The 21,124-nt window shown below is 37.9% G+C and overlaps 1 protein-coding gene across 10 annotated transcripts in view; it reads right to left on the reverse strand.

Annotated features, from left to right (window-relative positions):
- dlg3 (discs, large homolog 3 (Drosophila)) overlaps positions 1-21,124 on the reverse strand; it is a 171,051-nt gene that overhangs the window by 25,353 nt on the left and 124,574 nt on the right. For 8 of the 10 annotated variants that reach the window (XM_049484440.1, XM_049484442.1, XM_049484439.1 and 5 more), the window contains 2 exons: positions 12,298-12,454; positions 11,277-11,379 (listed from right to left, as the gene is read on the reverse strand). In XM_049484440.1, the coding sequence (XP_049340397.1) occupies positions 11,277-11,379; positions 12,298-12,454 (260 nt within the window). Of the gene's footprint in view, positions 1-6,987; positions 7,365-11,276; positions 11,380-12,297; positions 12,455-15,331; positions 15,515-21,124 lie in introns of those variants that run through there. The other 2 variants (XM_022684292.2, XM_007254411.4) reach the window with 2 other exon arrangements.

Raw genomic sequence — 21,124 nt, forward strand, 5'->3', positions numbered from 1 at the left:
GTCCGTGTAAAGGTCCTGGCCGGACTGGACGTGAAAGACGCCATTCATTTACATGCGTTCATTTTCAAATTCTGACGTGCCTGTTTTTCATATGTTGAAGGTTTTAAGGTATGAAAGCCTTAAAATAGAAATCTCTATTGTGAGGATCATGTCAGAAATAAATCCCCTCTTTCTGCAGTATCTGGTTATATACCAACTTTTTTATATATATACACTCTTAATGCCCTTAAGAGTAGTGGAAAAACATGGTTTCCTTCACCTGATGGTGTAGTTTCTACAATAAATCGTTAATTGAACAAAAAACCTTTGTTGTAATTTCTTTAAGGGTCAGTTTAATAATATATGTAACAAACTGTGATACCGTGATAACCGTGATACCGCGGTATTTTCCAAGACGGTTATCATACCGTGAAAATCTCATACCGTTGCAACCCTAGTGCAGACCATATTTAGCCATGACCACAAAGTACAGCAGCAACAGTTACAAAAGCAACAGGTTTTTGAGACCTACAATTCTTGAGACCTTCATGGCTCTCAGCTTATTCTTCTGTTCCACAGCTTATTTAAATATGGTTGATTACAAAGAGTTAAAAAAAAAACACTGTTGTAAAAAAAAAAAAAAAAAAAAAAAAAAAAAAAAATGTGCTGATGAAATCCACAATATGATCAGAGAGGTATAATTTGTAACCTGCTAACATGATCATGATACTTTAAAATATTGACATACAACCCAGTCATAACATCTCATTTACTTCTTAGACAAAAATACAAAAATACAGTCTCTTAAAAAACTAAGTAAAAATGTTGAGATAATCTCAAAATGTATATTAAAAAAGTTCACACACAGCAAAGTCTAGGCGTCCCGATTAATGCTGACTTACATCTTTTAAAAAGTCTTTGTGCTCAGTGGATTCAGATCATCTTTATAAAAGAAAAGGGGTCAGCTCAACATCTTGTCCTCATTATACACAAGCACCATTTCTGGAGATCGAACATTAGCTGCCTCTTACAGTCCCCAATGAGGGTTCTGTAACAACAGTTCTATGGTCTGAAGAGACTTGTGTGAGATAATACAGGAGAGAAGTTGTTAGGTTTATGATAAAAACAGCTGCAGTACCAGCAGCATACTGTTCTGTATTTTACTGTATATGATAATTCATACACAATTCATACATACTCAGAGTAAAAATTGATTGACATCCACTACAAGACTATTAAGATGACAAAACGTTACAAATTCACCTGCAGTTTCACATTTTATGAGGCTCAAATAAATAAAATATTTTCAAATATATATTTTACATTGAAGTCTGAAAATATATACTGGTAAAATCTCATATCGTTCTAGATCTTGTGAACCCATTATCGTGTCTTGTCACACCCATAACCGATACGATACATCATGTTAATAACCCCAAAGGCTAATTAAGATCATCTATTCTGTTTATTAGTCTTCATCCTTGTTAAAATGCATTTTCTAAGAGCCTAAAAGCATGTTATGCAGTTTATAAAAATAGGACTCTTATTTTGAAGGCAGCCTTCATTAATGTTATATTGTTTTTATTTATTTGTATTTTTGTTTTTTTCAAATTGTGCTCAGGATTGTGAACAATAACCTTCAGTAAAGTTTCACGCTGTCATGCAAATGGAGACTCTACACATCACGATATTGATTATTTGGTCCCACCCTCTAGTTTAAATAACTGGACTACAGTAATAAGTAAGACAGCGCTCCTCAGGTCAGAGTTAACTCCACACTCTGCTGACTCTGTGAATAAGACAGGAGAAAAGCAGCAGGCCAGCAGCAGCCCATTCAAGAGAACTGGCCCACCACCAGTGAGCAAATCAATGAATGAAAGCGTGGAAGAATGGAGGGATGGAACAGAGTGCTCAGTATTGGGCTTCAATTAGAAACGTCTGTAAGATGGCCAGGCTGTAGCCCCTCAGAGAACAACTAGGCACTGTGCCCAGACTGACATCTGAGGAATCAACTACTGAACCACCATCGCAACTCCAGTTACCCCAGCTGCTCCGTGAGCCAGGGGCCTTGGCCAGTCCGACAGGAAACCGGGCACGGCACATGCTGACTGGGGAGGTCAGAGGGGTGAGAGCAGAGCGCTGGCTGAAGTTTACAGTCATAAAACACAGAGGGGGCATGAGGGAAAGAAAATGATTTGCCAGCATCAATGAGTATGAAGGATAGTTAAGAATTACTAATTACTAACTTAAATCAGAGCCATGTACAGCGGCCTTTAAAACTCGTATAGCTGCAGAGATACTGCACTGTTCTGTCTCTTAAACTGTCTCCTCATGTCTGCTGGATTTATTGTATTAATCTTATTTAATGTAGTGTTGTAGTTTTATGTTGCACAATTTGTTGCAGATTTGCACTGTATGTTCTCTATATTGCACTGTGTTCCTGTGTTCTTGTACTCTGGAAAGACAATAAAATCCTCTTGACTTGATTTTACCAAACAAAAAAAATGGTTAGACATATCTTCTTTCATTTTCTTTTTTTTTTCATGATAGTTTTACATTGTACATTTAATATTGAAGACATTAAAGCTATACAGGAACACATGTAGAATTATTCTGTAAACAAAAAGTGCTTAAGAAAGCAGAACATGTTTTAGATTTACCTTTAGATCCTTCTAAGCAGTAGTAAAGAAAGCCTAATGCCAAGGCAGCTCATTGGCTATTTTCCTGGCAGGAGAGGTTATGTTAGGTACAGTCTTTAGGTGTTCAGATATGTGCTTTTAGATTATTCTAAATACCACATTTAGCTTCAAGGACAGATCTGCACACTCTAGGTATTTTAATCAGCGTTTAAGGTGGAGTTACTACTAAATAAGAAGGTGTATCCAAACTTTTGATTTGTACTGTACATTAAATAACCAATCATTTAAAAAGCGAATAAAATAAATTGTCTAACGAAGAGGCTGTACGCAGACATACTCTCTATAACACACTTCTGTTTAGAGCTGGGGTGAATCATCAACGTAATCATTTCCAGAAATACATGAATTTGCATAACATGCATGAACGCATCGCAAACACGGCCACGTCCACTGAAAACGGACGTGTCCCAAACCGCAGGAAATAACATGCTAAAAATTATGCATCACCAGTAGAAGTGCTTTAATATGTATTATTATTATTATTGATGCGTGTGGTTTTGGACGCAGGTATACAACTACTCTACACGAGCATTTGAAGCGCAAGCAAGCATTCTGTAGTTCTGTTATTTTTATGTATATTTTAATAAGCATGTACAAAGTGAGATAATAGCATAGACTAACCTCACAGCCTGTTGCTGCAGCCTGTAAATAGCTTTAATCATTTTCCTTCCACTAAATCAATGAAAACCTTTATTTGCCAGTGATTACCTTTTATTACTACAAAACATAATACCCAAATAATACAATAATTCCAAGTTACAACCATTTTCAAATGTAATTCTAGTATTCAAGTAAATATATTAATATTAAATTTCTGTTAGAGGTGACCTGTTTTTGTTGCAGAATAATGTAAATGCTCTAAAAGGCATTGTGGGGTTTTTAGAGAAGATGACTGAAAAATATTTCAACTATAAATCTTTTATTATTATTATTATGAGTACAATTAATCATACTCACAAACATACAATTTCCTTTCCATCGGGGACGGGATGCTGCTGCCCAATCACACCGTATGGACATTATTCAACCACTTAATTCTTAATTATTTACACTATCACTTGGCCTACCTCACTTATTTCAAGTACAGTTACTCATGATTGGGTATTCACATATTCACTTGTCACTTTGTAACATATGCATATTTATATTTATATTTCTATGGCACATCAGTCACTTTTATAACCAATGTCATTGCACATTGCACTTTGCTCTATTAATTATTTAATGACCATTAGCAACATCTTTTGCACTGCCCCGTTTACAGATAGACCTTTACCTTGTATAATACGTTTTTTATAGCCTTATATATTTCTATTCTTCTGTTTTAATTTATGTTTAATATGTATTCTATCTTTAGAATTGTTTAAAAATTAGTAATTAGACTTGACAAAACAAAAAAAAAATCTATAAAAATCGAAAATAAATGTCCTGATATTAGGGATGGGACGATGCTGATATATGATATTGCAAGTGTGTATTTAACATTTCATGCAAATGTATTTTTCAGCTGTTTGCAAACAATAAAATGAAATGTTTCTCCTGAGAAATTTGGTTTCACACATTTTCTTGGTTTCACATTTACTTTGCTAACTTTTATAAAATTATGAACAAAAAAAAACAAATCTACAGAAACTAATACAAATATATTAAAATGAGCTTAAGTCAATACATTTTTGGTCCTTTTTTCACATACAATGAATATGTCAGCAAGTATCGGTTTAAAATATCAGACAAATTAACTGCTGCAGATGAAAAAAAATAATAATAATAATAATAATAATTATAAGCTGATGCTGATATCATTCTGATATCACCGTCAATCCCTACCTGTTATGATTATTGCACTTAGTTTATCCAAGACTAATTAGTAATAATAATTTTGCATTAAGAACCTAAACAAACATAATATTAATAACCATAAAACTTGCCTTACATGACATTACTATTGCTTATACCCACATTGCAAGAAAAAAAATGCTGAACCACTATTATTACTATTATTATTATTATTATATTGTGCACCTCTACATTAAACATTAATAAACGACAATGAAAAAGAATAATCTTGTGTTCTCCTTTATGCACACTGGCCTAAAACCCATCCTACAGTCCCACATAATTCAATAAGCTACTCTGTCCCAAATTAGGGTGTCACTTCTATTTCTGTGTAGATGTCCAACTCCCTGTGAGGGAGGAGCAGAGCATTTATACGCAGGAGTCTCTGAAAGAGAGATCAGGAATATGAGGGAGAGCATGCTTCAACACATAACTTACAACCACATTCCACTCATAGTTTACACAGGAGAAATTACACTACAAACCCAATCAGGAACACCCCTTACTACTGTATTAGATTATAGAGCCACTCTGAACGCTGGCTGCTGTTTGGGGGCGTAATGAAAGTGCAGCTATTGATTTCTTGCCTTTTTATTGGAAGCAAGGAGCCAAATGAGCTTTAGTGAACTGGCAGGTGGTTCTCCAAAGAAATAACTAATGAGAGTAATACGTTTGAGAGGTTAAGCAGCATCAGAAATCACCAGCTCTGTAGTCAGATAGTGTTTGTGTGGAATAAAACAATCAGTTTCTCTGATTTTACTATATATAGGTTTATGTTTGAGTTAAATTAACATTGTTGTTTTATTCTGTAAACTACAGACAACATTTCTCCCACATTCAAAATAAAAATATTGTCATTTAGAGCATGTATTTGCAGAAAATGAGAAATGGCTGAAATAACAAAAAAGATGCAGAGCTTTCAGACCTCAAATAATGCAAAGAAAACAAGTTCATATTCATAAAGTTTTAAGTGTTCAGAAATCAATATTTGGTGGAATAACCCTGTTTTTAATCACAGTTTTCATTCATCTTGGCATCATGTTCTCCTCCACCAGTCTTACACACTGCTTTTGGATAACTTTATGCTGCTTTACTCCTGCTGCAAAATTTTAAGCAGTTCAGTTTGGTGGTTTGATGGCTTTTGATCATCCATCTTCCTCTTGATTATATTCCAGAGGTTTTCAATTTGGCAAAATCAAAAATCAAAGTTTACAGAGCTGTATCTGTCTTTTCCACCTGTTGTTGTTTGTGGCTGGTGTATTTACACTTTGTTTGAGCTTATACTTTAGTTACATGTAGGAAGCTAACTAACATTATACAACTCTGTAGATAACAGTAATCATAAAACCTTTCATACAAGACATTCTGCCAAAATGACACTGTTCATATTACGCTGTGTTTGTTTAATCAGTGACTTAACCAGCCTCAGCTAAAGTTAATCTGACAGCAAACCCAGTGCAAAAGGGCCACTCACAAACATGTGACTCAAGGTACTTCAAACTGCAACTGAATCTGACATATATCCCTTATTTAATTTTCAGTTTTAAGTAAGAAACCACCCGAATTAGCCAATTAAAATGTAGACTAGCGAGCTAAAATCCAAATAGTATTTATTACAGTGGGAAAATAGTCAGTGTAAAGTGAATCAATTAAATTTCCTGACCTTTTCTTAAATAGTGTAGTGAAGGAGGGAAACAGAATAACTTATTATTGCCAAGGAAGGAAGAGAGAGAGACAGACACAGAGAGAGTGAGTGAGAGACAGACAGACCTATAAGAGAGTTGGAGAGACATAAAAAGAGAAAGTGACAGAGAGACAGCAAGAGAGAAACAGACAGAGACATACAGAAAGAGAGAAACAGAGAGAGAGAATCAGAGACAGAAAAAGAGAGACAGAAATATAGAGAAAAAGAAAAAAAAAGACAGACAGAGGCACAAAAAGAGAGACAGAGAGAGAGAAACAGACACAGAGAGAGTGATATAGAGATACACACAGACAGTTTGTTAATTAAAAAGAAAAAAAAAAAAAAAATCTTGTTCAATTTGTAACAAAAGCAACTTGTTAGGTTAAATTATAACAGCATATTGTGTTACTTAATTGTGTTTTCTAATATAGACTCACATGGTTTGGTATCTCTACTGGGGAGCAGAAATAACTCTGGGTAATAATTAACCAGCTGTTCACTGGTTTGCTGTAAAAAATGGAGGGGAAGCTAACCTGCCTAGGTTAACTAACTAATTCATTTTCATAAAACACAGCACAGCTTTACTGAACACCGAGAGAACTCAGCTCACATTCATTAAATAAAAAGTTATAAATAAGCATAAACCAACACAAACAGCTGAGATACACTCACTGCCTTTATTATCTGGGCTTTATTCGGCAGGTCGGGTAATTCTGGCTGGTTTATTCCCGGGTTTTTATCCTGTACTCTTTGCCCTCTGAAAGCAGGAGCTGCTAAAGGTTTTCTTACCGGGCTGAACTCGCTCCTGCTCGCCGTGTTTGTCTCGCTCAGCTCTCTCAGTCCACTCGGGAAAACACACGGTCCTCCTCAGAATCCACAGCAAACTAATAAAAGCACATACTGGCGAGGACACGGCCGAGAAAACTGACCAAAATTCGTGTTCTCGGCCAAACAAAGATGAAAATACAGATAAAAACGAGGCAGAGCCGTTTCCACTCTTCCCTGCCTGCTTATGCTCCGCCCATTCACACAGCACTTTCAGCCGGTGTTGCGTCGATTTATGCTACCTTGCCAAAACGTGCTACCACGGTGTATATTTATAGGTAAAACATCTTAAAAGACCAGGATTTTTTGTAGATGTTCTGTCTGATATCACACACCTAACACCTAAAAAAAGCATTACATAAAATGATTATGTTTGATAATAAATGCTACTACAAATTATAATTGTAATTATAATATTATTTATTTTAAAAAAATGTAAGTACAAATTTTAAACTTAAAAAATATATATCTATGAATGCTAGCTATCACAGGATGCTGTTAGCAAAAATAAATAAAACACAGTATAAGGGTATGTATAAAAATATATTTTTTATTTTTTAATTCTCTTCCGTTTGTAACACTCAAACAACAACAACAACAAAAAAAAAACAATAGTCAGCCCATATTGTAAAATCGTATAACACACACCCTATGGAAAACTTTGTTACGAGAACTGTTAGGAAAAACGATTTTTTAAAAAAGGTGAAATAATTTAACACGCGGGATACTCAGCGCATGCGCAGAGCTGCTAGGTGGCGTATACCGATAGGTAGCACAAATCGACACAACACCGGTCAGCCTCGTATTCGCTGCCTCGCTCCTCAAGGCGCGTGATTTTCTTTTCTCAGGTCGAACCGCACAAAACTCAGTAAGCTTGCTAAAAGTCCATTAATCACCTAAAAAAAAAGCCCTTCACGCTTTAAAAACAGATTACTATAATCCACAGCTGCTTCTCCAGTTGCAGATCCACAGCTCCCCCGACCCTCTGCTCAGACCCAGGCCGGTTTTTAGAGCTGTTTCCCCCCTTCAGAGCCTCCGGATCCCCCTCTGATCGAGCAGAGCCGCACACAGTCCTGTAACTGCTGCTCCTTCTGCTGCCTGATCCCTTGAGAATGCAGTTTTGCAGCGTGAGAAGGACCCCTTAACCTGATCTCAAATCAGCCAATCACAATCCACCTCCAGTGTCCTGGTTTGCAAACTAGGATCCTTTTTTATGAACTAGGCGAGGCATTGTAGCCTACCTGTCTTAAAGGGACATACAAGGTTTTACAGCTGAACCTTAAATTCTGCAGCTTAAATTGTATGCACTGGTTTGCACTCGTTTAGTTAACCAGTCTTAAGTATTAATTCCTCTATATTTGCAGTAATGTATATACAGGTTCTTTTTATACCGGTACAGTCATTCTCTCTTTATTCCCCCATCATACCTAACTGGTACACTCTTACTCTTATACTGCACTATGGTCTTGTGTCCCTTGTCTCACAAGTATGTCTATCTGTGACCTTGTTGTATTGTACATTTAGGGTATCTCAATCTTTATTATTTATAATTTTATTTTGCAAGGAAGGAGGGTAACATAATTTCAGTCCTCGGTATGCCCTGTACATACAATACTCTGCAAAAGTTTTAGGCACCAAAGCATATTATATTAATCCATTTATCTCAGCATATTGAGTATATATATGAGTGTTTTTACCTGAAAAAAGCACCACATATAATTTGAACAGATGCAAATAAACATACATTCAGTAAAACAAGGATTAACAAGGAATTCTCATTTTTAACTAAGTATGTTTTATCCTGTGAGCCAAGCTGAAGAACAAAGTGTAGAGATTCCAGATTTCTCCTGGATGCTCATCAGCCAGCATGTGTATATTATATTCAGTTCCAGCAGCAGCTCACCTGATTTACCACATTTACCAATTTACCAAACCAGGTGTTGATTAATATGATGAGAACTAGAAATAACTCTATTAAACTCAGTTGAGGAGGAGAGATTAGGAGATGTTTTAAGGAAAACAGTGCTGTAAAAATCAGTTTTTGTAAAATTGCTGTTTGTATTTATTGTAATGCTAGCAGTGTTTTACTGAGATAATAAACACTTACTGCACAGATAAGAAGCTTTTTCTTTTTTTTTTAATTCCCACAGGTGCCTAAAACATTTGCACAATATGTTTTCAGTATTGTCAATAGAAACTACTTAACTCCCCAGCATTCTAAACACACATTTTCTGCTTAACACACATTTTACAGAGCAAAGCAGCACTTTTAAAAGCATTGAACACATTTTTCTGCATAAACAAGCTGACAAAAAGTTTGTCAAAAACATGAGCTAATTTGTTACAAAAGTAGGTCGAACTCTACCAGATATGATTTTTTTCCTGAAATGATGAAATGCCAAAGTTTTAAAAAGTTTTTTTTTTCCTTTATATGAACTAGGTGAGGCATTGTACACACTGAATGAGAAGATGTGTGTCCACATTTCTGACTGGTGCTCTATGCATGAAAAAAATGAAAATAAGTTTTTTATATCTTTTATTTGTTGTTGATGCAGGAAGGATTTTGACTAAAACTAAAACCTGATTGAAACAAGCTGTTGGTCAGTAAAATAGGAAACATTTTTTTTTCTTATTTTCATTTTATTGCTTTGAACTCAAACTCAGTGTGTAATTTAGATACTGATATACAACTGTCCATCCAACTGCTTATTCATTTTTTCCTGATCAGTGTCAGGGTGGATAGAGAGATTACCAAGCATCATTGGGTGCATAGCAGAAATGCCCCCTAGACAGAGTGCCAGTCCATAGCAGGGTACCACACACACATATATTTACTCACACACACACACCTCGGGGTAAATCAGCATGGCTAATCATGTCAGCACAAGGTGTGTGACAAACCTGAGCAAACCAACAATTCCACCCATAAGTACAAAAAGCTGCTTGACTAGTTTTATTATTTTTTTGTCCAAAAAAAAAGCAAACAAGTAACACACACAGCCACACACACACAAACACACACCTCTAATAATCAGCAATCATCTGCTCGTCCACATACCAGCTCACACCAGCACCATCTCACACCAGCTCTGTCCTCAGCCACTAACAAACATGCTAAACCACCTGCTTCACCTGTTACCTCATTCTTCACTCACTCTCACCTGCAGTACTGTACATTCTCAATACTTAAAGGAGAAGTCTGGTGTGAAATGGACCTCGGGTGCAGAGAAGCCAGTTAACAAGTACAACCTTTTGTGGAATAACCTACCTGCATTCACCCCCAGAATTCCCAAATTCAGAGCTTTTAGCCAATGCTGCCAACAGGCTTACAACGCAAGTGATAGGGGCATAGAGTTGCTGGTTACCGGTGCCTTCAGGTAGTTCTCCAGGCGCCACCATGTTAAAATTAAGTCAAGATAAGTCGAATGTTGAGCACAAATGAAAAAGTAGGAAAGGGGGACAGATAGTAAAATTAATTCTGTGGAAATGTATGACTATTATTTTCTGTAACAGCTGGAATTCAGGCATTTCCACTGAATTAATTTTGCACTCTGTTCCCTGATGCACACATGATTCCTGATCATGATTACATGACTCACTCAGTCTCAGTCACCTGACTATTAATTGTTTTCTCCTGTGTACCTACCCATATATACCCTCTCCTTTGAACAGTTCATTGGCATGTTTTGACTAGCCCACTAGCATTGCTAAGCATTTCTTGTATTGTTTTTTCGTAATTTCATGTATGACTTATTTATGTAATAACTTCTGCTTTTCTCTTTTCTGTTTTTGTATCTTCATCTGTTTTTTTCTGGTAAGTTTGTTTGGTATGAACCTCTTTAGCATGTTCTTCTTGCTGTAACTAATGTAGACAGTTTTGTACAACTCCGTTTCATAGAGTCCTGTAATAAAGCCTCTTTCCTTTCCTATGTCCAGTCCTGACATAATTTAACATGATTTAACAGTGTTTTATAATAAACTACCCGTGCACTTTCAAAATTAAGGTTCTTCATAATTCGGTCAATGTAGTGTGGAGCTACTATGATTTTGTTAATGGCGTAAAAATAGCCATTTGCTTTGCATGGGCAATGCTATGCCCCATCACTAGTATTGTAAGCTTGTTGGGAGCATCAGCTAAAAGCTGAACGGAGGTGGGCTATTCAACAAAAGTTATCCTGGTTCACTACAACCCAAATCTATTTCATACCGGATTTCATACTGTATAATGCAGTGTAATAAAACATGTTCTGTACCTTCTGGTCTGTACTGGGCGATGATGGTAACTGTCTGGCCGGCCCTCTTGAGTGCAGCTGCTGCCTGTTCGTGAGTAGCATTGCGCAGATTCACACCATTCACCTGATTTACAAAAGATCAAAGGGAACAATCTGTCAGATAAGGACCACAGACTATCAACAGCAAGGAATACAGTCAATGTTTAAAGGTCTCCTTCTGCTGAAATCCACTTTTTCTTGTTCTTTGTGAAATACTATAGGTCTCTCTGAGTTGTTAATGATTCTGCATACATAACTGTTCTTCAGCTTCCATTGTCTGCAGTAGCTATAAAAAAAAAACTCAGAAATACAAGTTGATCACGAAAATTGTCTTGTCTATGTCAACCAGTGAGTTCATGGCCTCGCCCACCTTGGGTTGGGACCGCCCACAGGACACAGGAGATTACAGCTCTGTTTTCACCAGCTAGTTAGCGTTAGCTATTTTGTGTAAGTAACTATAGGTTTTTAAATCAGGCGTGTTTTTATGATAAGATTCACTTGACCTCAGGGAGAGAAAATTTATTTAGGCTGCGTGGCCGAGCAACACTGAGGGTCTGACGTTAAGTGAAGTTTAAGGGTTAACTTTACTGAGCACTCTGAAAACATTTTCTTCTTTGAGTTTTAGAGCTGTAATATTTGACTGTGTGGGAGGGCAGGTAGGCGTTCTCTGCTGCAGTGCTGTTAGCCAATCAAAGGAGATACGTTTGCATATATGAATATTCATAAGTCTTTCTTCAGAGACCACTAATTCAGTGATCTAAAGCAAGAATATAAAGAAACAACGGAGCACTTTAATTCATACTAGAGACCACAACTAGACATTTTAAAATGAAAGAAAAAACGATGGAATGAGACCTTGAAAGAATTAATGCACACTTTCTGTAAATCCTATAAACTTCATTTCATTTATAAAGAAAATGAATATCACACACAGAATTTGTCAATTTGCTCCAGTGTTTTAAAGTGTCAACAGTTCAGCTGAGTGTTTTTGGCATCTACTGACCGACAGAATGCGATCTCCCCTTCTCAGCTCGCCACTCAGGTCAGCAGGCCCGCCCGCCAGGATGAAAGAGACAAAGATTCCTTCTCCATCTTCCCCGCCCACGATATTGAAGCCCAGTCCTGTGGAGCCTTTGTGGAGCAGAACCTTCCGGGGCTCCCTGTAAAACAGAGCAACAGCGTCAGAAAACGCGAGAGCACCCACTCTGAGTAAGAGCAGAGAGGGAGGGCAGGACAGAGACACTCTGCTCTGGCAGAGAAAGAGAAACAATTAATACAGTAAATGGGTGAACAAGTGCACCTTGTATAACTGGGTGTGCTGGATTGAGTGAAGTAGTATTCTCTATACATGCTTTTTTTTCAATTTTTAATTTTACCCAACGTAGCTTAGCCAATTGAGCCTTCCAACAAATGACCATATCCCAACCATTACATATTAACATGCTTTATTTAGACTTATTTTATTTATTCATAAATGCACTTAAAATAGTACAATAGTATAGAAAATAACAGATTTTTCCCAAAATAAAGAAATGGTTCACATACAGCTCTGGAAAAAAATAAGAGACCACTAAAGTTTCTGAATCAGTTTCTGAATCTTTATAGGTATATGAGTAAAATGAACACTGTTGTTTTATTCTAGAAACTTCAAACAACATTTCTCAGAAAATGAATGCAGAAAATGAGATCATATTAGGTGTAATAACCCTGGTTTTTAATCACAGTTTCCATGCATCTTGGCATCATGTTCTCCTTCACCAGTCTTACACACTGCTTTTGGATAACTTTATGCCTTTACTCCTGGTGCAAAATCTTCCATCTTCATCTTGATTATATTCCAGGGGTTTTCAATTTGGTAAAATCAAAGAAACTCCTCATTTTGGGTGGTCTCTTATTTTTTTCTAGAGCTATATGTTTAGCACTTTGTTGGAAGGGCTCAATTAACTCACCCATTTGCCCATAGGACTCCATTTATCACTTAATGACAAGCACATGCCTCTGCAGCATCAATGGGTAACCAGAGCACTCAGAGCAACCAGGAAATTGCCATATTGCCAGCTCTGATACAGCAGTCAGTAGACAGCTGTGCCAAAATATTTTGCTCTCTCAGGCTCCGGCTGCTGATAGCAAAAGATCATGGACCAGGATTCACATGTAACTCACATATCTACATACGCTTAATAGTGAATACTTTCTCAAAGAAAATTATGGCAATGTTCAGACTGCCGCTGTAAATACAACATCTAAAATTGAATACTCTAAAATTGATCTGGTGTGTATGTGTAAGTGTGTGGTATGTATGTAAGTTTGTGTGTGTGTACATATATGTATTACTGGGCCCAGATATGGATTGGCACTCTGTCCTGGGTATAATGCTCTAGTGCACAGGTGGAAGGTTGTTTCCGGTTGAGAGTATGCTGTGCGCTATTGGCTGCCGCTTCTCACTGGTGTGCTGAAGTATGAATACATATAAATTGTATATAATACGTCTAAATTGTAAAGCGTCTTTGGGTTTCTAGAAAGACGCTATATAACTTAAGTTTGAGAAACATTGAGAAACAAATCCGATTTGCCTGCAGTCTGAACACAGACTATGTTCCTCTCTAGTATTTCCAGCACATCTCACACTGTAGGAAGCGATCCCCATGCTTGGTAGGGCGGGAAGAGTTTAATAAATTAAGTGCAGGTTTTACTAAGCTTTGATATAACCGCCGGAAATAAAGCAGGGCTGTGATTTATTATGCAAAATACAGTGTTTAATACACAGTGAATAGAGAGAGGAGATGAAGATGAATAGCACTGTCACATTAAACAATGCTCTGCTTTTAGTCATGACTTGATGAGACTGGCAAGCCTTCATTTTTATATGAAGCTTAACAGCAAGTCTGTTCTCCCGGCACACGCACACTTTTCTATCTAACACATACTCAAAAAAAAAACGCTCACACACTGAGACTGAGCTCATTCCTGCCTCCTGCTTGACCACTCCACTGCAGTCGCTTTTAGCTGCTGTGACTCATCTGCAGGCAGAGCGGCATCCCAGACCAGGCTGCCCAGTTCTGGCATACTGGGGAGTCTGAGCTGCAGAGCTGGACGACTGAAAACGCTTCTTAAACTCGCTGAAGATTAACAAACACCAATCGTGACGAATCCAGAGGAACTCAGCCAAATACACACACTTACACACACACACACACACCTCCAAAATCTTCGATTTCCACAGAACACTGTTCATGTTTTCCATTAAATACTGTTCCTTCATAGTTTAAAGAAGAACTACACGTCTTCTGCCAGTACAACTATTAAAGTCCCTCAAAGTGCTAGCATTTGGCACGCCTTCCCTTCTCTAAGCCCTGCTGCTGTGTCTGTTTATAGTTCTAATCCTGCAGAAACTGGCTGTTAGCATTGAGACTAACCAACTCCAAACCTTCTGAGCTCAGCTGCTGTACCTGTTAATATTGCTGCTTCAAATTTTGCGCAAGACTGGCTGTTAGCATCACAGGTACACATTATAAAAATCAACAATTTAATCCAGCCTTCCAATCAGATTGTGAGGTTGAAACTGGTTGATGTATTAATATATATATATATATATATATATATATATATATATATATATATAAAATACAAATATTTATAATATCAGCTACAACGTTTAAAGATTCATTGCTATGTAAAAAAGTATTGCTGTATAACAGAATAAAGCTCCAATCCTGCTGAGACCAACTGTTAGCATCATGGCTAACCGCTTCAAACCTTCCGAAACCACCTGCTGTGTCTGTTATGGATAGAGAGGATGGATTTTTTTTGGTGATTCTAGTGTTTATAGGGGCAGTCGAGACCCAAGTAGAAATACAAAAGCACAGAAAAGTGAATTTTGAATAATATGTCCACTTTAAACTAAATTTTACAAAAGCAAAGCCAGCTAGTCTGAAAGCTTTTTAATCTGCTTCATCATTAGAATCTCAGATTGCATTGAAAAATCACAGCATATAAAGAAGCCGAGGCGTTCAGAGAAAGCACGCTCTAACAGTTACCTGCTGCGCCTCTGCTCGGTCCTGAAGAAGCTGCTTTTCTCGGCTTGTCTTTCCAGACTAAACCTCACCATAGGCATGGAGGAGGAGACGTTCACGGTGAACATGGTTCCTGCCACCAACAACTCCACACAGACTGGGAGGACGGAGGTCTGAGACTGTCTGTATCTCTGTCCAGGTTCTAGTGCTCTGGTGCTGTGTGTGTGTGTTTGTGTTTGTGTGTGTGTGTGTGTGTGTGTATGGAATCTCTGGCTGTAGGGGTGTGATGGGAAACAGCTCCACTTTGGCTGTCACACACTCGCCTCATCTGTGTAAGACTTAACTCTTACACACCCTCATTCATGTCTTCTCCAGACTCCTGAAATCGGGCTGATCTAAGCCTTTTTGGGTTAAATTGTGTCTGAAATGTTCTAGCTGTGATCTTCCAAGTTAGTTATTAGAATCTTTAAAAGACTCAACTCATGTCTTGCCATCTTTGTAATGCATTGTTACATATTATAAAAATCAACAAATAACCACAGCCCTACCAATCAGACTGTTGGAAGGAAACTGACTGCTGTATGAATACAGCTCTGGAAAAAATTAAGAGAGCACTTCAGTTTCTGAATCTGTTTCTTTGATTTTGCTATTTATAGGTTTATGTTTGAGTAAAATTTACATTATTGTTTTATTCTATAAACTACAGACAACATTTCTCCCAAATTCCAAATAAAAATATTGTCATTTAGAGCATTTAATTGCAGAAAACGAGAAATGGCTGAAATAACTAAAAAAGATGCAGAGCTTTCAGACATCAAATAATGCAAAGAAAACAATTTCATATTTATAGTTTTAAAAGTTCAGAAATCAATATTTGGTGGAATAACCCTGGTTGGTTTTTAATCACAGTTTTCATGCATCTTGGCATCATGTTCTCCTCCACCAGTCTTACACGCTGCTTTTGGATAACTTTATGCTGCTTTACTTCTGGTGCAAAAATTCAAGCAGTTCAGTTTGGTGGTTTGACGGCTTGTGATCATCCATCTTCCTCTTGATTATATTCCAGAGGTTTTTAATTTGGTAAAATCAAAGAAACTCATCAATTTTTTTGCAGAGCTGTATAATCAATAAATCACTAATTTCCTAAATAACACAAAAGCAATCAGATCAAAATTTTGGCACTTTTTTGGCAAACATTCAGCTGCTTAAATGTATTTTTTCTTGCTTTTCATAGAAAAAAATACAAAATACTACAGTTTACTACAGTTTAAGAAATATAAATATATACTGAACATTGAACATTTAAAAAAATCCAGTAGATACACAAACAAAGCACTTAAAATAAACACATAGAATGAATAAGTCTTTTAAAATGTGCTGTCTAAATAAAGACGATTTGACTTGACTTAACTACCAGTCAAAAGTTTGGACACATCTTTTTAGATTTCTTTCTTTTGATGATTTTTTTTACATTGTAAATTTAATATTGATTACATTAAAGCTCTAAAGGAACACATGCAGAATTATTCTGTAAACAGTTTAAAGTGTTAAATAAACCAGATTATGTTTTATACTTTAGATTTTTCTAAGTATCACACTTCTCTTTGAGGACAGACCTGCACACTCTTAGTATTTTAATCTCAGTGTCTTCATGAGGGAGAGTCACCTGGAATAGTTTTCTCCGCGTCTTGAAGGAAGGAGTTCCTGGAGGTGCTGAACAATAGTTGCTGCTTTTCCTTCACGCTGTGAAGCTCCAGCTCATCCCACTTTTTACTTTTTACAATGTAATTACATTTGCGTCCCTTAATTGGTTATATGTGTTTAATATTAATCTACAATGTAGAAAATAAAGAAAAACAGTGAATGAGAAGGTGTGTTAAAGCTTTTGACTGGTACTGTATGTAAATATAGCTGCTCAGCATCAGGTAGGCTTCTTGTTTTATTTGGTACATGCTGTATAAGAAGCAGTCAGTGGTTTTGTCTTGGTCTCTGTAAGCATGCGAGAATACCAGTCTGCCTCCTCAGCTTTCTGAGGCAGATTAGTTAACCAGCGTCTGTGTAGCCGAGCCGTTAATTTGAGAACATGTAAACACAGTAAACACGCTGTTCCTCTGAGCTGTGGAGGCATGGCGGCTCAGGCCTGAGAGTCTGAGGACTGAATAACTCTGTATTGGGTTTCATCACGTGTTTCAGCACATTACTGCTGCTGCTGCTCCATATCTCTGACTGCACGTCTGAGCAGCAGGACTGAGAGCAGGGCAGCAGGACTGAGAGCAGGGCAGCAGGACGGAGAGCAGGGCAGCAGGACTGAGAGCAGGACAGCAGGACTGAGAGAAGGACAGCAGGACTGAGAGCAGGGCAGCAGGACTGAGAGCAGGACAGCAGGACTGAGAGAAGGGCAGCAGGACTGAGAGCAGGGCAGCAGGACTGAGAGCAGGACAGAAGGACTGAGAGCAGGACAGCAGGACTGAGAGCAGGGCAGCAGGACGGAGCGAGGATGAGGAAAAAATAGAAAGTAAGTCAGAGTAAATTCCAAAGGTTATGAACACGACTATCAAGCCTCCCCCCCACACATATCACGAGACCCGCCTCCCTCCCTCCCCCACCCCCCTCCCTCCCTCCCTCCCCCACCCCCCTCCCTCCCCCACCCCTCCCCTCCCTTTCATCTGAGATCATAGTGTAAACAGAGCGGTGGAATTCTTCCTTTTCATCTTTCCTGCTTTCCTTTTTTCGTTTTAATTTGCAAAAAACAGATACATTACAGCTCTGGAAAAAATAAGAGACCACTTAAAAATGATGAGTTTCTTTGATTTTACCAAACTGAAAACCTCTGTAATATAATCAAGATGAAGATGAATGATCCATCAAACCATCCATTAAACCAAGCTGAACTGCTTGAATTTTTGCACTAGGAGTAAAGCAGCATAAAGTTATCCAAAAGCAGTGTGTAAGACTGGTGGAGGAGAACATGATGCCAAGATGATACCAGCATTAAAACTGCGATTAAAAACCAGGGTTGTTCCACCAAATATTGATTTCTGAACTCTTAAAACTTGAATATAAAACTTGAACTATGAATATAAACTTGTTTTCTTTGCATTATTTGAGGTCTGAAAGCTCTGCATCTTTTTTTTTTGTTATTTTAGCCATCTTGAAATTTGGGAGAAATGTTGTCTGTAGTTTATAGAATGAAAGAACAATGTTCATTTTACTCAAACATTTTAATCGCTATACTTAATTTGACTTAAACAAATCAGAGTATAAAATTAAAATAAATAAAAATATAGAAAAGCTGATCTTTTTCTTCCAATTTTGAATACTATTATTTTACACAATTAGTGTTGTCAACAATTACATTTACAGTTAAAACAAACAATTAACCTGGAAACCTTAATGCAATATTGGCCCCACATTCGGTCACACACACTCTGCCATATTTCACAATTTTTTTACAGAGCCTAGAAACATATTAATTAACTGTTTAAATATAGATAATTTATTTTATGTTTAAATATACATTATTGAAGTTTCAAGTGTATTAAAAGTGTTAAGATGAAAATATGTGTTTAATCACGATTAGTCAGAGCAAACTGTGATTATTTAGGTTTTTAACTGTTGCTTCAGCACCACTAAACATGATGTAATTCCACTCCTCGCTCTCTTTTCCGTCCTCCTGTCACTCTTTCTGCTGTGTTTTTCTGCTGTGTTTTTCTGCTGTGTTTTTCTGCTGTGTTAGTCGTTGTCTGAACTGCAGCGATAAACTCTGTGGTTATTCCCCCCCTCTATATTCCACTCTGTGCTGAAACAGAGGAACAGAGCGAGAGGATTTAGAGGTTTCCTGGGTCGTGCTGCTCCAGTGCACTTCAGCTATACTCTCTATCCCTCTCCTTCTCTCTTTCCCTCTCTCCTTCTCTTTCCTTCTCTTTTCCTCTCTCTCTTTCTCTCTCTTATTCTTTCTCTTTCCCTCTATTTCTATATCTCTCTTCCTCTCTCTCTCTCTCATTATCTCTCTTTCCCTCTCTCTTTATATATCTATTTCACCCTCTCTCAAAATTCACACATTCTCTCCTTCTCTCTCTCTCATTATCTCTCTCTCACTCATTCCCTCTTTACCTCCCTCTCCCAATCATTCTCTCTCTTTCTTTCCTCTCTTATTCCCTCTCTCTGTATCTCTCTCTCACTCACACACTCTCCAGTCACTCACACTCTCTTTCCTTCTCTGTCTTTCTGAATCTTCCTCGCTCTCTCATTCTCCCTCTCTCTATCTCTCTCTCTCTCTCACACACACTCTTTCCCTCTCTCTCTTTTTCTCTCTCTGTATCTCTCTCTCTCTCTCAGTAATTGGCTGTGTTTGAGTAATTAATGGTGGACGGAGCAGATCTGTCTCTCTCTCTCTGGGAAGCGTGTTCTGTGTGGTGAGATCAGAGTGGTGGTGTTGGTGGTCGCTCTGCTCCGCTGTCTCTCTCTCTCTCTCTCTCTCTCTTTCTCTCTGTTCCTCTTTTCGGTGCAGCAGGTTTAGAAGTCTGGGGCGAGCGCTGCACCGCAGATCAGCTCTCTCTCTCTGAGAAAGATTCTGCTTTCTAATCTGGCTCAGTTCCAGCACAGAGTTCAAGACATTTCAGGCCTTTAAGAGCAGCTAAGAATAAACCTGCGATAAATGATTAACAGTTTTCATTCAGCAGCTCAGCCTGCTGCCCAAAATCACCACACTACATTAACTATAGCAGTGCTGGTAGCTTTCAAAATGGAATATCAAGATTATACATTTACTTTGCATAAAGAAGCTGCAGAGAGAATCGCAGTAGAAAGAGATTTACTTCAATTTAATGCAAAGGAAACAATAGTTTGTTTGCAAATAAAAAAACGTATGCAAGAACTAAAAATCCAAATCGTAAGTGAGCATAAAGCACACATAAAGCTGATCATAAACCCCACATCTTTAGTCATATCTTTAAAGCTCACCTTCCGTCGTTTTTTCTTTCATTTTAAAATGTCTAGTTGTGGTCTCTAGTATGAATGAATGACATGTGAGCCGTTTTTGTAAAAAAAAAGTGCTCAGGTGTCTCTGTATAGCTCTTTTTTAATGGACTGTTTTAGGGGTGTGTCCAAAATGACCGGATTCCAGCTTTGCTCATGAATATTCATACATGCAAACAGCATGCAAATATCTCTCCTCTGATTGGCTAGGAGCACTGCGACGCCCCTCCACCGCTCTGCCGCCCACTGCCTCCCACCTCCTAACTGATGAGCAGTGATGTTGCGTCGCTTCAGCTCCGCCTCTGGGAGTTTCTCGAGCCAAGGTGGGCTGGTCTGTGAGTTTCTGCCTACGTAGGCAGAAAGATAATTCAAAATTCACCCGTTTTTCGGAGGGGGGAGGGGGGATTTCTTTGCTTAGCTCCTGCAGACAATGGGGGCTGCAAAACAGTTTAATGTGCAGGTGTACACATTCAACTCGGAGAGACCTACTGTATTCCACAAAAAACAAGAAAAATCGGATTTTCGCGGAAGGTGAGCTTTAACGCATTTAAAACAGCTTCACAGTGTAATAAAATTATTAACACATTATGAGCTGTAATGATCTGAGCAGTTTTACAGTCATCGCTGACTCAAGACTCAAAGACATCAGAGCAGCAAAGTTACTGATCAATCCAGCATGTTCTGCTGTTTACCCTGAGCAAACAGAGCGTTCGGTATCACAGCTCTCTCTCACACACGTTCACAAGGCCGAGAGTGAGTCCTGTAACGCATAACGTTCACGTGCTGTGCTGCAGGACGAGCGTTACTGAGGAGAATACAGCAGGTCAGGCCAGGGATGAT

This window comes from Astyanax mexicanus, chromosome 10, assembly GCF_023375975.1.
Source record: "Astyanax mexicanus isolate ESR-SI-001 chromosome 10, AstMex3_surface, whole genome shotgun sequence".
Classification (NCBI taxonomy): domain Eukaryota; kingdom Metazoa; phylum Chordata; class Actinopteri; order Characiformes; family Acestrorhamphidae; genus Astyanax; species Astyanax mexicanus.